Here is a 17,808-nt window from a genome sequence, read left to right as displayed (position 1 = left end):
CATGCCCCTGCCGGGCAAAGGGGGGAGGACGCCTTCCTAGACAGCGCCATGGCGGCCTCGCTTACAGCTCAGCCGTGGTTGCTGCTGCCCCGTGAGGTCGTGGGGACCCGGGGCAGGGAGTGGATTTGACCCCAACCCCACCCAGGGCTGCAGGGTCTTCGGCGCATGCCTAAAGCGACACCTGGTGGCCAGAGGGGTGCACTGCAGGGGCCAGCGGGGTTCGGGGGGAGAAGGAACCAGTCACAGCTGTTAAACTGGGGGGGTGGGAAGAGGCAGGAGGCCTGGGGCCCCATGGAGGAGGAAGAGGGTGAGGAGAGAGACACCCTTCCTGGGAACTGCACCCCATGACTGTGGGATACATAACAAGATAGTCCGAGGCCAGGGGCCCCGGTGCCTGGCTGCTCGGGGGACAATCCTCCCCCCAGTGAGCTGCAGCAGGACGTGGCCTGGGAAACAAACGGGCCGCGCAGATTCCAGTGCAGCCCGTCTGGGAAGAGCCGCGGGGTCCGATCACCCGCTGTTCTCACTGAGCCGGGGGGGAAGGAAAAACAACTGGGAGACACTCCTTTACTTCCTGTCCTAAACCGGGCAGCTGCGCTGCTGGGCGGCTGCGAAACAGCTGCCGGGCTCCACCCCAGAGGTGGCTGCATTGCAGGGGCGGGTAGAGCGACTGGTCCTGCGAGTGCTTGCGAGCGAAAGGCGACGCGCAGTCTAAGCTAGAGCACATCTCCAGGGCTCCCAGCTAGCCGCTGCTAGCCAGGCCAGGCTCCGTTCTTGCTCTCGGTCGGGCTCCAGCTTGGTTCGGTCTCTGCCGCTTTGAAAGCCAAGGACCCGGAGACCCATGCTGGTTCTGGCCTGCACCCCGGGGAGCCAAGCCTAGACCTGGGTGTTTATTGAATACACACATTTCGGGGGGGCGAGGGAAGGGGGCCAGTCCAGTGGAACCATCGTGACGGGGTGGGGGTGGGGGGGTTAAAGAGGACAGTTCGGCCCCACGGCGGCATCACTCCTCCCACGGGCTCATGTCCGTGTCAATGGCCACGCAGTTGTAGGCCGCGTAGCGCAGCTTCTCTTCATACACCTTGGCGCTGGAAAAGAAGAGCCGCTGTCACTGCCCTGCGGGACGCGGGGGCCAGCCAGGCACTGACCAAGCCACGGCTTAAGGCTCATCAGCCTCACTGGACGCATGGGGAAACTGAGGCATGGAAGGGGCGGTGCCCCCACCAGCAAGTGGCAAGCCGGGAATGGAACCCAGCTTGCGTGACGCCCGGGCTCACGCGTCAGCCCCGAGACCAGCTGACACGGCACCTCCCCCAGCCCCAGGACCAGGGCTCCGAGACGCAGGGGCGGCTGGCCAAAGGGGCCGTTCGTGGTGCAACTCACGTGGCGTAGCTGGGGAGGTAGAGGGAGCTGGAGCAGGTGGAGGATTCGGGCAGCGCGTCCGTCGTCTCAGAGCTGGGGGAGAGAGGCCAAGCGGGTCAGACCCGACCCAGGGAGAGAGCCCCTGGCACAGTGACGCCAGTACCCCGACAGGGGGCACTGGCATCCCAGGGCGGGACACTCACCCCAGCTTGTCCGGGTAGATGTAGATCCGAGCCGGGAGGCGGCTCCGGCCAGTGACAAACCTCAGGAAGCGGCTGCGATCCTCTGTGGGGAGAGAACAGAAGTCAGCCACTCCCGGGTTGGGAGGGAGCCCACCAGGCTAGCCAAGGTGCTTGAGCCCCGTGCTCGGCTGGTCTGGGGACTCAGCCTTGTGCCCCCGGCAGGCAGGGAGTCCCTGGCTCCGATGGGGAGCTGGGAATTGCTGCTGACGGCTGAGAGAAGGGAGTAGTGGGGGCAAAAGATCTATCTTGCTTTAAGATTAAACTCGATAAGTTTATGGAGGAGATGGTATGATGGGATAACATGGCTTTGGTAATTAAATATTCATGGTAAATAGGCCCAATGGCCTGTGATGGGTTTTAGATGGGGTAAGATCCAAGTTACCCGGGAAAGAATTTTCTGTAGTATCTGGCTGATGAATCTTGCCCATATGCTCAGGGTTTAGCTGATCGCCATATTTGGGGTCGGGAAGGAATTTTCCTCCTGGGCAGATTGGAAGGCCCTGGAGGTTTTTCGCCTTCCTCTGTAGCATGGGGCACGGATCACTTGCTGGAGGATTCTCTGCTCCTTGAGGTCTTTAAACTACAATTTGAGGACTTCAATAGCACAGATATAGGTGTGAGGTTTTTTTGTGGGAGTGGTGGGTGAAATTCTGTGGCCTGCGTTGTGCAGGAGGTCAGACTAGATGATCATAATGGTCCCTTCTGACCTAAATATCTATGAATCTATGAATCTATGAGGGCTCAGGCCAGGGTGACAGACTGAGGGCCCTGCTTTGGGAAGGCCGAGTGAATCGTACAGACGGTGAGACCCGGAACCTGGCAGGAGTCAGCGCCACGGGGGAGGCAGGGCTGGGCCGCGCCGGCCGCTCACCGTTGGTGAAGTTGCTGAGCGCCTCCCAGAAGTACTGGACCCTGGTGTCCGACGGCTCGAAATCCTCAAACCGAGCTGTGGGGGAGGCACAGACAGAACTGGTTAGACACACAGCAGCCAGCTCCTGCCAGGTCAGGGCTGCTCCCCGCCGGGACATTGCGACTGCCCCCGGGGGCGAGAAACCCCCTCCGCTCCCCCACACCGTGAGCATGCAGATCCGGGGTGCACGGGGCTGTGCATTTACAAACCGGGCCAGGGCACCAGGGCACGCGGCGGGTGCCAGGCCACAGCCAGCAACTGGGTCCCGCAGACTATTTCCCAGCAGCCCCTGCACTTACTGAGCTTCTTCAGGGCATCCACCGTCACCTCGGGGTCCCCGCACACCTTCTTCTCCAGCTCCTGCCAGGTGAACAGGTCGAGGACGGCCTGGGGCACCACCTTGAGCAGCCCGGCCTGCATGGCAGTGATCTGCAGGGGAAGCAGAGCAACCGGGGGATGTCCCCGGACGGGGTTAGGGCCGGGGCGCGTAGCGCTGGGCCCACCGACAAGACGGTGCAGCGAGCGCTCCGGCCGCGGTGTTAGAGGGGAACGGAGCCCTGAGAGTCTCGCCTGTCGCAGACACAGGAGGGCCAGGCGCTCGGCAGGACTCCACAAAGGGCTGGACCTTAGCACAGCCAGCGAGACCAGCCCGCGATGCTCGCTGGGCTACACACTGACGGACAGAACCCCCATGCTTCAGGGCACAAGTCACCTCCAGGGGCCGGGGGACAGGAAGGAATGTGCTCTTGGGGCCGGGTCCCACTGCGACTCCAGCCGGCCTTACCTGCTCCTTGCTCTCCTCCAGCCGGGCCTTCTGCACCAGGCGGATGAATTCCTTGCGGTCCTCGTAGCGCACCACGGTGCTGCCGCCGTTGGGAATCAGCTCCACCACGCGCTGGTCGCTGAGCACCGTGGTGTAGGTCAGCTCCTGCCCGAACTTGAACTCAAAGGTCTCCTTGTCCATCACCTCCATCACCTCCAGGAGCTTCACCTGGGCGGCCGGGCGAGAGCACTCGCTGGAGAGGGACACCATGGACCGCCCGGGCAAGCCCCCAGCCCCACCCTGCCCCGGAGAGCATTGGGGCTATGTCACGGGGGCCAAAGCAGGGCCCAACTGCCCACAGCACGGGAGAGCTCAGCATGCTGGGACCGTTCATCTCCATGGGCTGCACCAGCCCTTGGCCCAAGCCAGAGCATTGCATGCTGGGACTGGCAGTGTCCATGGGCTGCATCTGTGTACTGAGATGAGGGGGCTGGAGCTGCACTACAGACCCTGGGGGCGGCTCTGAGCTCCTGTTTCTTTCGCCCCAACACAGGGCGGCCAAACACAACCGGCCCCCAGTCACCGAGTCCTGTCTGCACCCGGCCCGAGCCAGCCAATGGGGAGGGGGTGCTGTCCTGGCATGCCTGGCCAACTGGCAGCCCCCCCCACTTCTGCTCACCAGCACGGAGTCCACGGCGGGGAAGTCCTTGCTCCAGCTGACCTCCTCCCCAGTCAGCTGTTTCCACATGAAGCCAGGCAGAGCCAGGACCTGCAGTGGGGAGGAGACACGTGGCTGGGATCGCAGGGGCAGGGACACCTCACCAGCTGCACCCCAGTGCCCCAGAAGGGGCAGCAGCGCTGGTCAACCATCTTCGACACCTCCCAGCTAGTCCGGCCCCCAATGACACTTGCCCAGGGAGAGAGATTTAGGGCCCCTCTTGGAAGGAGGAACACACGGCGCTACCGAGGGTACGGGGCTGCCGCTCTCAGGCTCTGACCAGTAGGCCCCACGACCGCCAGGGCACAGCCGCAGAGCTGAGCAGGGGAGGAGCCTGCGAACGCTGCCTCGGTTTCTATTTACTGCCGAATTATCACTGAAATGCCTCCGTTCTCCCAAGCTCCCAGCTGTCTCTAGCAGGGTCCCCTGGCCCTAGGTGTGCAGGGGACGCAGACTGCACGGGGGTGATCAGGGATTTGCCAGGGCCCCCTGGGGTGCTGGGGACCCTCGGCTCTGCCAGGCTCAGGCCAAGGGGCAGGTGTTTGGGGGAGCAGGGCTGGGGCCCATTAGGGGGAGCCCAGGTCCCGAGCACCACGCCAAGGAGGGGAAAGGCCGGGCCTGCAGCAAGGGCCCCCCTCATGGGACTCACCAGGAACTCCTTGCCCCTCAGAGCCGCGCCCATGATCTGACCGATCCACTCGTACTTGGCAAACTCCTTGCAGGACGGGTTGGGGACGTACATGTCCCGGGCCTCCCCGGTGCCGTTACCCTGCAACGGAGACGTGCTCAGGGCTCCCCACCAGACCCCCGGCGCCAGGAGCTGGGGACGGCCAGCGCCCTGACCCAGGGGTGGGGGCACAGCTCAGCCACTGGGGGCAGGACGCGCTCCCCAGTGCTCCCCGCTGGCTGCCAGGCTGCAGAGATCCCATCACTGTCCATGCTGCCCCTCCCTGCTGTGTGACACCCCTCACCCCCAGACTCCATGGACCCTGGTGACTCCCGCATAGGCTGGGAAGCCAGGCAGTGGCGCCCACGTCCCAGGCAGCGAGTGGGAAGGGCAGTCTGGGGGCCCAGATGGGCAGCCCACGACGGAGCAAGGCACAGTGCCCCGGCCGGTGGGGAACGTACCCCGTAACACTACATTAAGGCCCCTAGCAATATGCCTAGTGACGGACGAGCGTGCCAGCCACACGCCCAAAAGCGAGGGTGCGTCTCGCAGCCACCAGGGCCTGCCCGATGGACACGGGCTCCTGCTCCCCCAAGCCAGGGAGCAAAGCCGCAGTGACAGGACTAGGGGGGACTCCCACGGCCAGCACGGGGCAGGTCCAGCCCACGCAGCGGAGCGGGGCAGGACCAGCCCGGCTCCAGCCCCCAGCCCCTTGGTACCTGGTTGGACGTGCGGACGAAGAAAGGCAGCGGCACGGGGCTCTCTGCCGAGCTGGGACAGAGCTCCTCAGACATGTCTGCCAGGCTGTCCCGGAACCCGCCTCCTGCAGCCCGGAGACACCGTCCCCCCCTTAGCACCACGAACCCCGGCCACAGGCTGACAGCCGGCTGTGCTCCCCCCCCGGCTTGATACTGACCAGAAGTCTCTTGCCGATCGCCCCAGCGGCTGGGCCCACTGTCTTTAAAGCGCCCTACGAGAAGCGACCCCCAACCCCTTGCCCTACCCCATCCTGATCCTGGGGGAGGGCCCAGGGGGAAGCACTGAGTGGGGACAGCTTGTAACCCCCCCCACACTGCACACAGGGCAGGTGCCCTGGTCCTGATGAGAGCACGGCTGAGCTGCAGCCAGGCTGGGGCCAAAGGCTGCAGGGTAACTGGACCGTGTCGCCCGTCCCAGCTGCCCCACTCCGGAGCGCCTGGCGGGGAGGGGCCTGGCCCGGGCCTGGCTCTGGGGACGTACCTTGATCGATGATGCCCTCGGCGATGAACTTACACTCCCACCACTGGTCATAGCGCAGCGGCCACCTGCGGGGAGCCAAGGTGACAGCTCAGAAAGCAGGTCGCTCCCGGGCATTCGGAGCCCACGAGAGGGGCCAACCGGGCAACCCAGGGCCAGGGCAGGGAGGGACCTCTCGGGGGGCAGAACCTCAGCCCTGGGGGGCCGCTGGCTCCTTGGCCTCTCTGCTGAGATGGGGCCCAGTGGCTTTGGGACACTGGCCCTTCCCGCAGGAATGGGGCTCACATTCCCTCCCCCCAGCCGGCAGGGCCCCCCATACCTGTAATCCAGGGGCTTCTCGTACTTGTCGGAAGGTTTAAGGCCCTCATGCACCTAGAGCAGGCAGACACGAATGAGACTTGGCCGCCGGCCAGCCGTGGAGCTCCCGCAGGAAGCTACAGGGCCCCGGCCCCGGTCCCTGGGAGGCAGGGCAGCACTGCTGTTCCCCGGGGCAGATGGGAACGGACACATGGGGGAGGCTAAGTGACTTGCCCGTGGTCACGCAGGGAGTCAGTGGCAGAGCAGGGAACCGACCCCAGATCTCCCATGTCCCAGGCTAGCGCCCTACCCACCGGGTCCCTCTTTCCCTCCATCATCCCCGGCAGCGGGGCAGGCCGAGGCGGAGGCAGGAGGCTCTGAGGGGTGTGTTGTGCCCCCCGCAGGGAGCCGAGCAGCCATTGGCGTGAAAGGCGACAGAGACGCAGCAAAGGGAACCGCAGCCAGACGGTCAGATCCCACTCGCCCCAGCCTGGACAGACGCATGCCAGAGGGACAGACAGACAGCAGCATCTCTCTCCCTCCCTCAGCTGCCTGCCCTTAGCACACCAAGGCCAAGCCCCATTCCGTACCCCATGTGCCGTTAGCCCCTCCTACTCCCATGGCTCCTCCCACTCCTGTCTTTTCTGTCTCCCCCCCCCGGCCCTCGACTACATGACCTCCCCCCGCCATGCTGCCCCTGCACCGGGCACCCTCTCCCAGTATCCCCGCCCTCTCCGGATCCTGAGCTTCGCTGGGCGCGCCGGCACCGGGCTGGGGGCGGGCAGGGCCAGCCCCGCAGCCCCACGGACTCTCCCGGCCCCGGCCGGGAAGGAGGCCGGCGGGCGCGGTACCTGGGTGAAGACGGCGTTCTTGCAGCTGGGGTCCAGGGCGGGGTTGTCGCGGTGCTCCATGGCCAGGCGCCGGTTGATGAACAGCCGCGGCATGACGTTGGGCTTGCTGGTCTCCGAGTCCTTGAGACACTGGGTGAGCAGCGCCGTGCGCCGCTTGGACAGCAGCAGGAACTGCTTGATGTGCTGGCCCGGGCAAGGTGGGGCCTGGGTTAGAGACCTGCGGGTGCCCCCCGTCCCATCTGTCTATCTGCTCCACCCCCCCGGAGTCGCAGCGTGTCTCACACGCGTTCTCTGTGCTCACACAACTCCCCCGCCCCCCGCAATTTTCTCTCTTTTTTTAACCGAAGTGCCCCCTGAACGCACCCCGGCCCCCCGCGGCACTGCCAGCTCCCCTGCACGCTCCTACTCCCGCGCCGGGCCTCGGCTCCCCGCAGCGCCCCCGACATTCCCACCTCTCCTCCCCCCCCGCTTTCAAGGGGACGCCCAGGTTGCAGCTCCCTCTCTCGGGCCCCAGAGGCACTCCCCCCAGGGCAGCGTGCAGTCCTCGGGAGGGGGGTGCGTCAGCCCCCCAGAGGCCAGGGAGGGGGGAGCCCCGGCTGTCACTCACCTTGAGCCAGCTGAAGGTGCCGACCGTGTGGTCCCAGGCCGGGACGAGGTGGTGCAGGACGCTGTCCAGGAGCTTGATAAACCTAGGAGAGCAACGGGGGCCGCTCGAGACACAGGGCAAGGCCTGGCCCACGCGAATCGGCCCCAGCCAGGGCACCGCAAAGCCAGGGGCTGCGCCCCAGGACACTGCACCAAGGGGGGTCGGCAGCGCTCCGGGGTCTGTTCCCCTGGTTGCTGGGCTGACCCGGACACCCCGCTGTGGCTGGTACTAGGGGGTGCTGTGCGGCAGGCAGAGTGGGAGAGGGCTCAGTAGGGGGCGCTCTCGCCCCCCGCAGGCAGGGCTGACCCCAGTGCCCCAGTGCAGCACTAGGGGGTGCTGTGCCACTGGAAGCGGCATCTCTTGGATGGAGAGCATCCGATTCGGGCCCTGCCCACGTGTGATGAGAAAGGAAGCGGTGAAATCTCACAGAAGGAGATGGGGAGCGAACCCTGGTGTCCGGGCCAGACCCCATTCTGCCTCCCCAAATCCCCCTGGATACGGGATCCCTGTCCCGGCCTGCTGTGAGCGTCGCTAGGGCAGATCAACGCGTCACCCTGCGTCCTGCCCCCAGGGTCGGGGCGGCGTTCTCACTGGCGAAGGAAGCGAGCCCTGCAGGTGCGTCCCGCTCAGCGCCCCCTGCTGGCGTCCCTGGGCAGTACCTCTGAATGACCACGGCCCGCCGGTACAGCAGGTCGGGGTCGGTCCCTTCCAGGCGGGGGTAGCGCACCAAGCTGGCCTGCTGGAACATGTCCGCACTGAGCCCCAGCTCCCGCTGCCGGGACGACTTGATCTTGATTCCTCGGAGGCGGACGTCGATCCCGTCATCTGCTGAGAAAGAGCAGGGCTGATCCGGTGGGTCCAGGAGCGCCGGGGCAGCAGCCAGCGCGGCTCGGTAATGCCCGGCGTGGGGGGGATGGAGCCGCAGCCACCAGAGACGGACAGACCCCAGGGGCACCCACTCCCCATCCCCTGGGAGGCTATTTCCCCATCAAAGGGACCCAGGAGGCTGCACCCACCATGGGGCAGGTTTAGAACCAGGTTTAGACAGGACTGAGCCGCCAAACTCTAGGGCTGTCGAGATGCGGGCTCGTCCCTATGAACAGGCACCTCAGCGGCCCCAGGGCTCGGGCTTCCAGGGGCATCAGGCAGTGGGAGCGGGGCTGGGGGCGTGGGGCTCTTCAACCTGCAGGTGCCAGAGCCCCCCTGAGGCGGTCCATGGCCTGGGGATCTCAGCCCACTTCCCAGCAGCCAGGTGGCCACCTGACTAGCCACCAGCACAGCCGGCTCCCTTAGGGACAAGGCCAAGGAGACCCGGAGGCCGAGCATCCTCAGGAGACCACATCCCGAGCGCCCGACAGGAGAGGGCGGGGTTCTCAATGGGGGAGGGGGTGATCTCGGAGGGGGAGGCTCCTCGGAAGTGCAGCCTGCCCATCGTGCAGGCTTTTATCCCCACCCACCTCTGCACTCCACAATGCGGATCTCGATGATGGGCAGGTGCGTCGTCATGTCTTCAAGCACACACACATCCCCGATGTAGCTCCTGGAACGACAGTGCAGAGTGGGATTCAGAGCCGCCTGTCCCCCCCAGCCAGCATCCATTCACCCCGGGCCAGGGAGGAGGGGCTGCCTAGTGAGAAGAGGTGAGGGGAGCTAGAACCTGGGGGTTTGTCTCCCAGCCCTGCAACCGACTGACCACGTGACACGTCACTCAGCCTCCCTGTGCCTCGGTTCCATGGGTTTGAGACGTTAGCACCATTGCGTCTGTAAAGTGCCCGGAGATCCTCCAGAGAGCACAGCGCTACCGTCCGAACTCTCAGGGATGGGTGGGGAGTCCACACATGGGTGCTGACGGGCAGCCGCGCCGGGCCCTGGAGGGAAGGCGGGTAGGGGGCAGCAGCCAGCCCAGCCTTAGAGATCTCCTGGCAATGGCTGATTTCCCCAGGACGGAGCCCTCGGCTGGTCCCTCGCAGGGGGAGTAGCCAGATCGCTGAGCTGATGCTCAGGCTGCGGCTCGGGGCTCAGCGTTACGGCCCTGCAGTTTGCCCCGCTACAGGCCGTCCCCCCGTCCTGCCAGAGAACCCCCCTCCATGCACCACAGCCGCTAACCGGGACCGCTCCGCTACGGGCTGAGGGGAGGGGGGCTGCCCCCTAAACTATCCCGGCTCGTTGGAACCCGGGGCTCTTGTGCAGACCCTCTGTGGGGAACGGTAGCTCGGTCTCATGTGGGGGGGCAGGGGTGGGTGACTCGTTATTTGCAACATGACCAGCCCCCACCCCCCACTTCTAACCCCTCGGGCTGGAGTCACCGGTTGCTGGGCTGGGCGGCCAGGCTAAGACGGAGGGCGCTGTGACCCCTAGCGTTCAGGCCTGCAGCTGGCCAGGAGAGCCTCAAAGCAGGACACGGCTATCGGGCTGGGGATTTCCTTAGCCACCCGCCGATTTCTAATCCACTCCTGTAACCGGCGCATGGGGAGACAGCAGAGCCCTCGCCAGGGTCTGTGCCACGCATCTCAATGCCACTCGGGCATTAATACACACCACAGACACAGAGCAGAGGGGGAAACTGAGGCACAGAGAGGCCAGCTCCTTTCTCCAGGCACCAGCTGGAGCCTCTGTCAGTAAAACTCCGGGACCCCAGGCCTGTGCTCAGACCACTAGCCCAGCCCCATCTCCCTGCCCCACTCACTCATCGATGCCCACGTCGCTCAGCTTCTTCAGACTGTCGCCCTCCCCGCCATACACCGCGATCCTCTTGGGCATGAAGTTCTCGTCCGTTGTGTCAACCGTGAGCAACAACTTCCTGGAGGGGAGGGGACAGAGCAGCAGTTGGGCTCCCCGGCACAGAGCCCCCCAGCCCAGCGGCTCCCCGTGATCCCCATGTCACGGGCAGAGCCGGGGTGCCCAGGACTCACACAGACCGGGGGTCCCCTCGAAGCCCTGTGGGACGCAGCCTGGGGCGGCCGTGGGACCTCCCTGCCCACCAGCTCCCGCCCTGGTGAGAGTGGAGGGGTGCAGGGATGGGCCCGTTGGCTCCCACCTGGGCAATGCTGATCACGAGGGTCATGCCTGACCCTGGCCACCCCATGAACCGGGCCCCCGGGGCTGACATGTCCCCCCCGCAGGCTCCCCCATGGCGGGGAGGGGAGTGCCGGCTCTCACTTGACGATGGTGCCTTTCTTCATGGTGAGCCGCACCCAGTGCTGGCCCTGGGAGCCGTCGCTCTCCCAGTAGGTGTCCGCGTTGCCGTCCGTCAGACACGACACGTTGAAGTCTTCCTGGAAGGGGGTGGGGGGGGGTGAAGGAGGGGTCAGACGGAGGCAGCCCACATCCTGCTCCGCACACGCACTCATTGAGCAGCACAGGGGCGAGGGGGTCCAATGCTGGGATGGGGGTTGACCAGGGGACTGGGCAGGAGCGGGCACCGTGCCCCAGAGCGCAGCGGGGGGCTAATGCCAAACTCTCAGACCGGGTCAGCAGCCAAGCCCACAGCAGAGTCCTCCTTCAGACTTGGGGTCCCATCTGGGCCTCCCGCAGCTGGAGGAGGCCCTAACGCTTCCCCACCCCCACTCGGGGACTCAGCTGCCCCCGTCCCCGCTCCGGGAGGGCCGGGAGCTCCCTTTAGAGCCAGATCCTCACCTCTCTGGAGGGGGCACCTGACGCTCCTCTCCCGCGCAGGTCTTCCACCCAGCTGGCAGCCCCGGAGAGACGGGACCACCGGCCAAGCGCCCCCCGAGTCCCTGCGCAGCTGAAAGCGGCCCCACCCCGTACCGTGTAGGAGGAGACGTCGATGCTCTCCACATACTGCTTGACGCTGCCCAGGTTCTCATCCTCCTTCCCCAGGTGATCGTACAAGAAATGCACCAGGTCCTCGTCGCACTCGTAACTCCACGTCGGGGGCACGAACCTGTCCGGCACACGTGCGGTTAACAGCCCAGCGAGCTGGATGGGACGCCCCACAGAGCCCACGCCCACTGTCCCTGCACCTGCCAGCCGGGGGCGCTGTAGAGAACAGCCCCCTGCCCCAGCTCTGCCGCACACTCCGTCCGAGGGACCCCGCCCAGCACAGACCCCGATCCCAGGCCCACCCAGCCAGGACAGGAGCGTGCCGGCTGGACGGCCCGGGCAAGGCGGTAACGCAGCAGAACCCGCCCCGGGACGTGTTGTTACCGGAGCTTCTGCACCGCCGCCTCGTCCGGCTCCATGGTTTTGGGTTTCGCGCCGAGCCGCAGGGAGTACGTCAGATCCACCACCTGCTCCCACCTGAAACGAGGCAAAGGACGGCGGGGTAAAGGGAAGGCCTGGGAGGAAAGACGGACCAGTTATTGGGGCACTAGCCTGGGGCAGGGAAGGGGCCAAACCCTGCTCTGCCACAGACCTCTGTGCACAAATCTCTGTGCGCCTGTCCCCATCTGCCTCACGGGGGAGCCGGGCGGGGGGCTGGGAGGGGCTCGGAGAAGGTAGACGGCTCCCCTCCCCACCAAGAGCAAAGATCAGCCTCTGTTTAAACCCACTGCTGCCCCCCGTGGAAAGTGATTTTTTAAAGCCAGCGTTATTTCTCCTGCGGCTGCGTCAGCAGGTCAGAGCTGGGCCCAGGTCCGGGGCCCAAGAGACCAGAGCTCTGGGAGGGGCTCGGCGAGCTCTGTTAGCACCTCTGGGCAGGGGACAGCCCACGCCAGGCCCGGGGCAGCAAAGTCACCCCGGAGCTCAGGAGAAGCCTGCCGTGGGGCCTGTTCCAATGGCTGTGGCCCCAGAGAGGAACGAGGTGGCGGGCCGGCTGGCCTGGCCTTGCGAGGCCGGCGAAGGAGATTCCTGCCCACGCACAGGGCTCCCAGCGGGGGGAGTGGCAGGCTCAGGGGGCAGGTGGTCACTACGTCGGACACACACGGCCCTGGGGAGCCGGGATCAGAACCCTGGTCCCCGAGTTTCCCCGCACACAGCTCTGGCCTCTGGCAACAACAAGCCCTTTATCTCCCCTGTGAGTTGGGCGCTAGAGGATGATGCCCAACACAGCCCGGGAATTGCCCAGCCCCGGACGCCACCCAGCCTCCTCAAGCAGCCACACGGAGACACAACAAGCTGGCGGTGCCCGGACCAAGCCCGACGCCCCCAGAGCCTCGTCCCCAGACCTGATCACGGGTTTATAATCGATCCCAAACAGCTGCTGCTGCCTCTGGATTCTGTCAGTGGACTCGACCGGGACCAGCCGGTCCCCTCCCTCGGCATGTTTGCACACCAGGATCCAGCCTTCCTCCAGCTCAGAGCTGCCCTTGTACTCCTCCAGCTGCTCCTGCAATGCAAAGCGCGGCCCGTCAAGGAGCCCTTCGCCCCGGCTTCACACAGCGCCCGCGGCCCTGGGGGAGCCGGTGGTCGGTTTCTCAGCTCCGGTGCCCACCACGACAGGCCGGCCACCAAGTCAGAGATCTGCAGGCCAACAGGGACGTGCGATCACCTCGTCTGCCCGCCTGCGTCACCGCCCCCTGCTCCCCACACCCGGCCCATCCCTTCTGGGGCAGCCAGAGCCAGCCTGTTCCCGACCGTGACGGCGAATCCACCGCACCCCTTGGTCTGTCGCCCCACTGGTCCGTTCACCCGCCTGGTAAAACGAGCCCTTTCCTGGTTGGAATTCGTCCGGCTTCAGCTTCTAGCTGCCATCGGGCTAGAACCAAGAGCCCTCGGCTAGCCGAGCCCTTCTCCCACAGAGACACTTAGCACTGCCACGTGGCTGGCAAACCATGCCCCCACCCCACAGATTCCCTCAGTTCTGCCCCCAGTGAAAAAAATACCCCCCCAGCCCCACGCCCCCTGCTGCTCACAGGCTTCTAGGAGTCCTCCCCCATCCTCCTCCATCACAGGCCTTAGAAGGTTCAGGGACTCCCCTCCACCACAACCCCTGAGCCTGGGGATACCCACCAATGCCCCCACCCCACCTGCCAGCCACCTGATGAGCCTGATGAGGCTCAGAGGGTGGTTGGGGGGGCCCTCCTCAGCGGAGAGACAGTTGCCCTGTGATCTTCTCCTCTGACCCTTGCAGGGGGACACTGGATGCACACAGGGGCCGTCCCCGGGCTGCGGGGCTACTGAGAACCCCAGCAAGCCAGGCCCCTTCGGGCTTTTTTGCTAGCCAGGAAAGAAAAATAAAAAGCCAGACGCCTGGTGGAGCCGTGTCTGAGAGCTGTACGTCCTAAGGCCCAAACCCCTGGTCTGGTTCCCTTCAACTCCCCCACAAACGCTCCCCTTCAGCCCCAGAGCTACCTGCGAACCCCAAGGCTGGTGCATTGTTTTTAAAGAATGGGGCGAAATCAGGATATAATGGAAACTATAACTGTGGCTCAACTCCATGCCAGGAGCCCCGAGACTCTCTCCTGGGCCTGGAAATCACCAAAGCCTTTAGGACAAACACACTCACTAATACTCTCCCTCCCAAGGGATGGTGAGCAGCCGTTACACCCCCGGGCCCAGCGGTCTCATCTGCTCTAGCATGGCAGAGGATGCGGGCACCAGGGGACGCGGGTACCAGGGGACGCGGTCTGTGCACACAAGACACGGTGTGAAAGTTGGCTGGACAAAGGGTATCTAGGTGCTGGCTGATTGGCAGACGTCCCCCTCAGGCCCGTTGCTGGGTCAAGGCAGTCAACAGAGGGCTGTGACGGCCGTCAACTCCTAGCAAAGACGGGGTGTTGTAGCGAAGGGGGGCCGGATGGCAGAAAAGCACCATCTAGGCAAAAACACCGGTGCAAGGAGGAGCCGTGTCCCGCGGGCGTTACACTCGGGGTTATTCCGGAAGAACTAGCTCGTGCCACGCGCCCTCGGGCTCAGTGCCTGCTACGCCAGGGTTAAGGCAAAAGGACCGTTTGGAGCCGTAAAGCAGCGCACGGCCGTCACCACACAGGGGTACCGAAAACCACCCCGGCCAGCTCCCTGCCTCGGGCGCGCAGGCTCGGCCCGGTGAGCGAGGGAAAGCCCGGCCATGCCTAGCTCAGACGCTTTAAACGCAGCTGGCGCGGCAGGTCAGTTGCCAAGGGCCAAACCCACCCCGGCTGGGGGCGGCTGGCAGACAGGCCTGGGATAGGGGTTCCAAGCTTAGGGGTGCCCCCTAGGCACGGCCAGGAAATCTGGATCCAGGGGATCGATCACCCCGTCACCCGCAGCCGGTCTGGCTCTGGGCCCAGCTCTGAGACAGTTGCTGCCCATGGGAGGGGCGGTCTCGGGGCTGCGTTCCCCGACCTTTAACCTTGTAATTAGCACCGAAGCCAGGTGGCTTTGACCCCACCCATCAAACCAGGAAGTGGCTGTCTGATTAAAATCCCACAGCAGGGCAAGAACAATAACGAGGCCCAAATCCAAACGCCCCCGGCCTGTGGGGCACAGACCCCAGCTTTGTCATCTGCCCTCTGCCCGCCCGCCCCACAATGGAAACGCTGGACAGCGCCACCCCCCCCCACTCCTTACAACCGACGGCCTGAGGCCTCGGCCCCCTGCACCCAGCCTGCCGCCAAAGCACCCGGGCAGGAGCCAGGCACCAGCGTCCAGTCCCTACGCGTTGTAACCGCAGAGATTCAGAGCCCGGGACACAGACTCGGCCAGACCCAGAGCCCGCCCCGAAAGCGCCGCGCCTGGGGGGCTGGCATTGGCTTAGACACCCTGGGGCCAGGCAGTGTAAACGCACAGAATGGATACCGCATGGACCAGTGGGAGTCCCTGTGTCCGCCGTCTCTCCCCCTGTCCATCTGTGTCCGCCTGTCTCTCCCATCTGCCTGCCTGTTTGTCCGCCTGTCTCTTACTGTGTCCTTCCATCTCCCCTCTGTGTCTGCCTGTCCGCCTGTCGCTCCCATCTCTGTGTCTGTCTGTCCGTCTCTCCCAGTGTCCAGCTGCGTGTCTGTCTGTCTCTCCCTATGTCCCTCTGTGTCCGCCTGTCTCTCCCATCTGCCTGCGTGTCTGTCCGCCTGTCTCTCCCTATGTCCATCTGTGTCCGCCTGTCTCTCCCATCTGCCTGCCTGTCCGCCTATCTCCCCTCTGTGTCTGTCTGTCCGCCTGTCGCTCCCATCTCTGTGTCTGTCTGTCCGTCTCTCCCAGTGTCCAGCTGCGTGTCTGTCTGTCTCTCCCTATGTCCCTCTGTGTCCGCCTGTCTCTCCCATCTGCCTGCGTGTCTGTCCGCCTGTCTCTCCCTATGTCCTTCCGTGTCCGCCTGTCTCTCCCTATGTCCTTCCGTGTCCGCCTGTCTCTCCCTATGTCCTTCCGTGTCCCCTCTGTGTCTGTCTGTCCGCCTGTCGCTCCCATCTCTGTGTCTGTCTGTCCGTCTCTCCCAGTGTCCAGCTGCGTGTCTGTCTGCCTCTCCCTATGTCCCTCTGTGCCCGCCTGTCTCTCCCACCTGCCTGCGTGTCTGTCCGCCTGTCTCTCCCTATGTCCTTCCGTGTCCGCCTGTCTCTCCCTATGTCCTTCCATCTCCCCTCTGTGTCTGTCTGTCCGCCTGTCGCTCCCATCTCTGTGTCTGTCTGTCCGTCTCTCCCAGTGTCCAGCTGCGTGTCTGTCTGCCTCTCCCTATGTCCCTCTGTGCCCGCCTGTCTCTCCCACCTGCCTGCGTGTCTGTCCGCCTGTCTCTCCCTATGTCCTTCCGTGTCCGCCTGTCTCTCCCTATGTCCTTCCATCTCCCCTCTGTGTCTGTCTGTCCGCCTGTCGCTCCCATCTCTGTGTCTGTCTGTCCGTCTCTCCCAGTGTCCAGCTGCGTGTCTGTCTGCCTCTCCCTATGTCCCTCTGTGCCCGCCTGTCTCTCCCACCTGCCTGCGTGTCTGTCCGCCTGTCTCTCCCTATGTCCTTCCGTGTCCGCCTGTCTCTCCCTATGTCCTTCCATCTCCCCTCTGTGTCTGTCTGTCCGCCTGTCGCTCCCATCTCTGTGTCTGTCTGTCCGTCTCTCCCAGTGTCCAGCTGCGTGTCTGTCTGCCTCTCCCTATGTCCCTCTGTGCCCGCCTGTCTCTCCCACCTGCCTGCGTGTCTGTCCGCCTGTCTCTCCCTATGTCCTTCCGTGTCCGCCTGTCTCTCCCTATGTCCTTCCATCTCCCCTCTGTGTCTGTCTGTCCGCCTGTCGCTCCCATCTCTGTGTCTGTCTGTCCGTCTCTCCCAGTGTCCAGCTGCGTGTCTGTCTGCCTCTCCCTATGTCCCTCTGTGCCCGCCTGTCTCTCCCACCTGCCTGCGTGTCTGTCCGCCTGTCTCTCCCTATGTCCTTCCGTGTCCGCCTGTCTCTCCCTATGTCCTTCCGTGTCCCCTCTGTGTCTGTCTGTCCGCCTGTCGCTCCCATCTCTGTGTCTGTCTGTCCGTCTCTCCCAGTGTCCAGCTGCGTGTCTGTCTGCCTCTCCCTATGTCCCTCTGTGCCCGCCTGTCTCTCCCACCTGCCTGCGTGTCTGTCCGCCTGTCTCTCCCTATGTCCATCTGTGTCCGCCTGTCTCTCCCTATGTCCTTCCATCTCCCCTCTGTGTCTGTCTGTCCGCCTGTCTCTCCCTATGTCCATCTGTGTCCGCCTGTCTCTTACTGTGTCTTTCCATCTCCCCTCTGTGTCTGTCTGTCCGCCTGTCGCTCCCATCTCTGTGTCTGTCTGTCCGTCTCTCCCAGTGTCCCTCTGTGCCCGCCTGTCTCTCCCATCTGCCGGCCGGCCCGCCCCGGTACCTGGCACAGCTTCACCCACAGCCCCTGGCTGTTGCAGTACTCCTCGCCGGTGGCCCGCACGCACGTGCCCTTGCGCAGCTCCACGGCGAGCCTGGCGAGCTTCTTGCCGGCGCGGCCGCGGGCCGGGCTCTCGCTGACGCTGAGCAGGGAGCGGCCCGAGCCGGCGGCGGCGGGGTCCCGGCACAGCTTGTAGCGCACCCGGCGGGGCACGAAGCAGAGCGCGGCGGGCAGGGGCCGGGCGCGGGCGAAGCAGCCCACGCACTCGGCCAGGCAGCGGACCCGGCCCAGCAGCTGGTGCGGGGTCTCCGCGGGGTCGCCCATGGTCCGGGCCCGGCTCGGCTCGGCTCGGCCCCTCCTGCCGCTGCCCCGCCCCGCGCGTCACCGCCGCGCTGGGGGGGGGGGTGGAAACCCTCAGACCCTGCCCCCGCCCCGCACGGGGAGCGGCAGGGAGCCGGTTCC

The 17,808-nt window shown here is 65.1% G+C and overlaps 1 protein-coding gene across 2 annotated transcripts; it reads right to left on the bottom strand.

Annotated features, from left to right (window-relative positions):
- Positions 1-844: 844 nt before the first annotated feature.
- Positions 845-17,784, bottom strand: HECTD3 (HECT domain E3 ubiquitin protein ligase 3). Of its 2 annotated transcripts, none has more exons than XM_037906654.2 (21): positions 17,350-17,784; positions 12,819-12,979; positions 11,860-11,952; positions 11,461-11,596; positions 10,852-10,967; positions 10,379-10,492; positions 9,150-9,232; positions 8,352-8,520; positions 7,654-7,735; positions 7,047-7,229; positions 6,218-6,270; positions 5,902-5,966; positions 5,382-5,485; positions 4,645-4,764; positions 3,957-4,046; positions 3,299-3,505; positions 2,814-2,943; positions 2,476-2,550; positions 1,566-1,647; positions 1,384-1,455; positions 845-1,088 (listed from the first exon to the last, which is right to left on the bottom strand). In XM_037906654.2, the coding sequence occupies exons 1-21, from the start codon at positions 17,668-17,670 to the stop codon at positions 1,004-1,006; spliced, it is 2,541 nt and encodes an 846-aa protein (XP_037762582.1). In that variant the 5' UTR covers positions 17,671-17,784; the 3' UTR covers positions 845-1,003. The 2 variants fall into 2 exon arrangements, with proteins under 2 accessions (XP_037762582.1, XP_037762583.1); XM_037906655.2 differs by having other exon boundaries at positions 8,352-8,517; positions 17,350-17,779.
- Between the last annotated feature and the right edge of the window lie 24 nt (positions 17,785-17,808).

Source organism: Chelonia mydas, chromosome 8, assembly GCF_015237465.2.
Source record: "Chelonia mydas isolate rCheMyd1 chromosome 8, rCheMyd1.pri.v2, whole genome shotgun sequence".
Taxonomy (NCBI): domain Eukaryota; kingdom Metazoa; phylum Chordata; order Testudines; family Cheloniidae; genus Chelonia; species Chelonia mydas.
This window is presented reverse-complemented; position numbering and strand designations above follow the sequence as displayed.

Bases quoted from the DNA above. Each gene is read 5' to 3' on its own strand.
- HECTD3 (XM_037906654.2), bottom strand. From the start codon at position 17,670: ATGGGCGACCCCGCGGAGACCCCGCACCAGCTGCTGGGCCGGGTCCGC. The intron at 10,968-11,460 runs GTACGGGGTGGG...ACCCCCTTCCAG, and splicing joins TCGACGTCTCCTCCTACACG to GAAGACTTCAACGTGTCGTG. The intron at 4,047-4,644 runs GTGAGTCCCATG...TCCCCACTGCAG, and splicing joins TGAGGGGCAAGGAGTTCCTG to GTCCTGGCTCTGCCTGGCTT.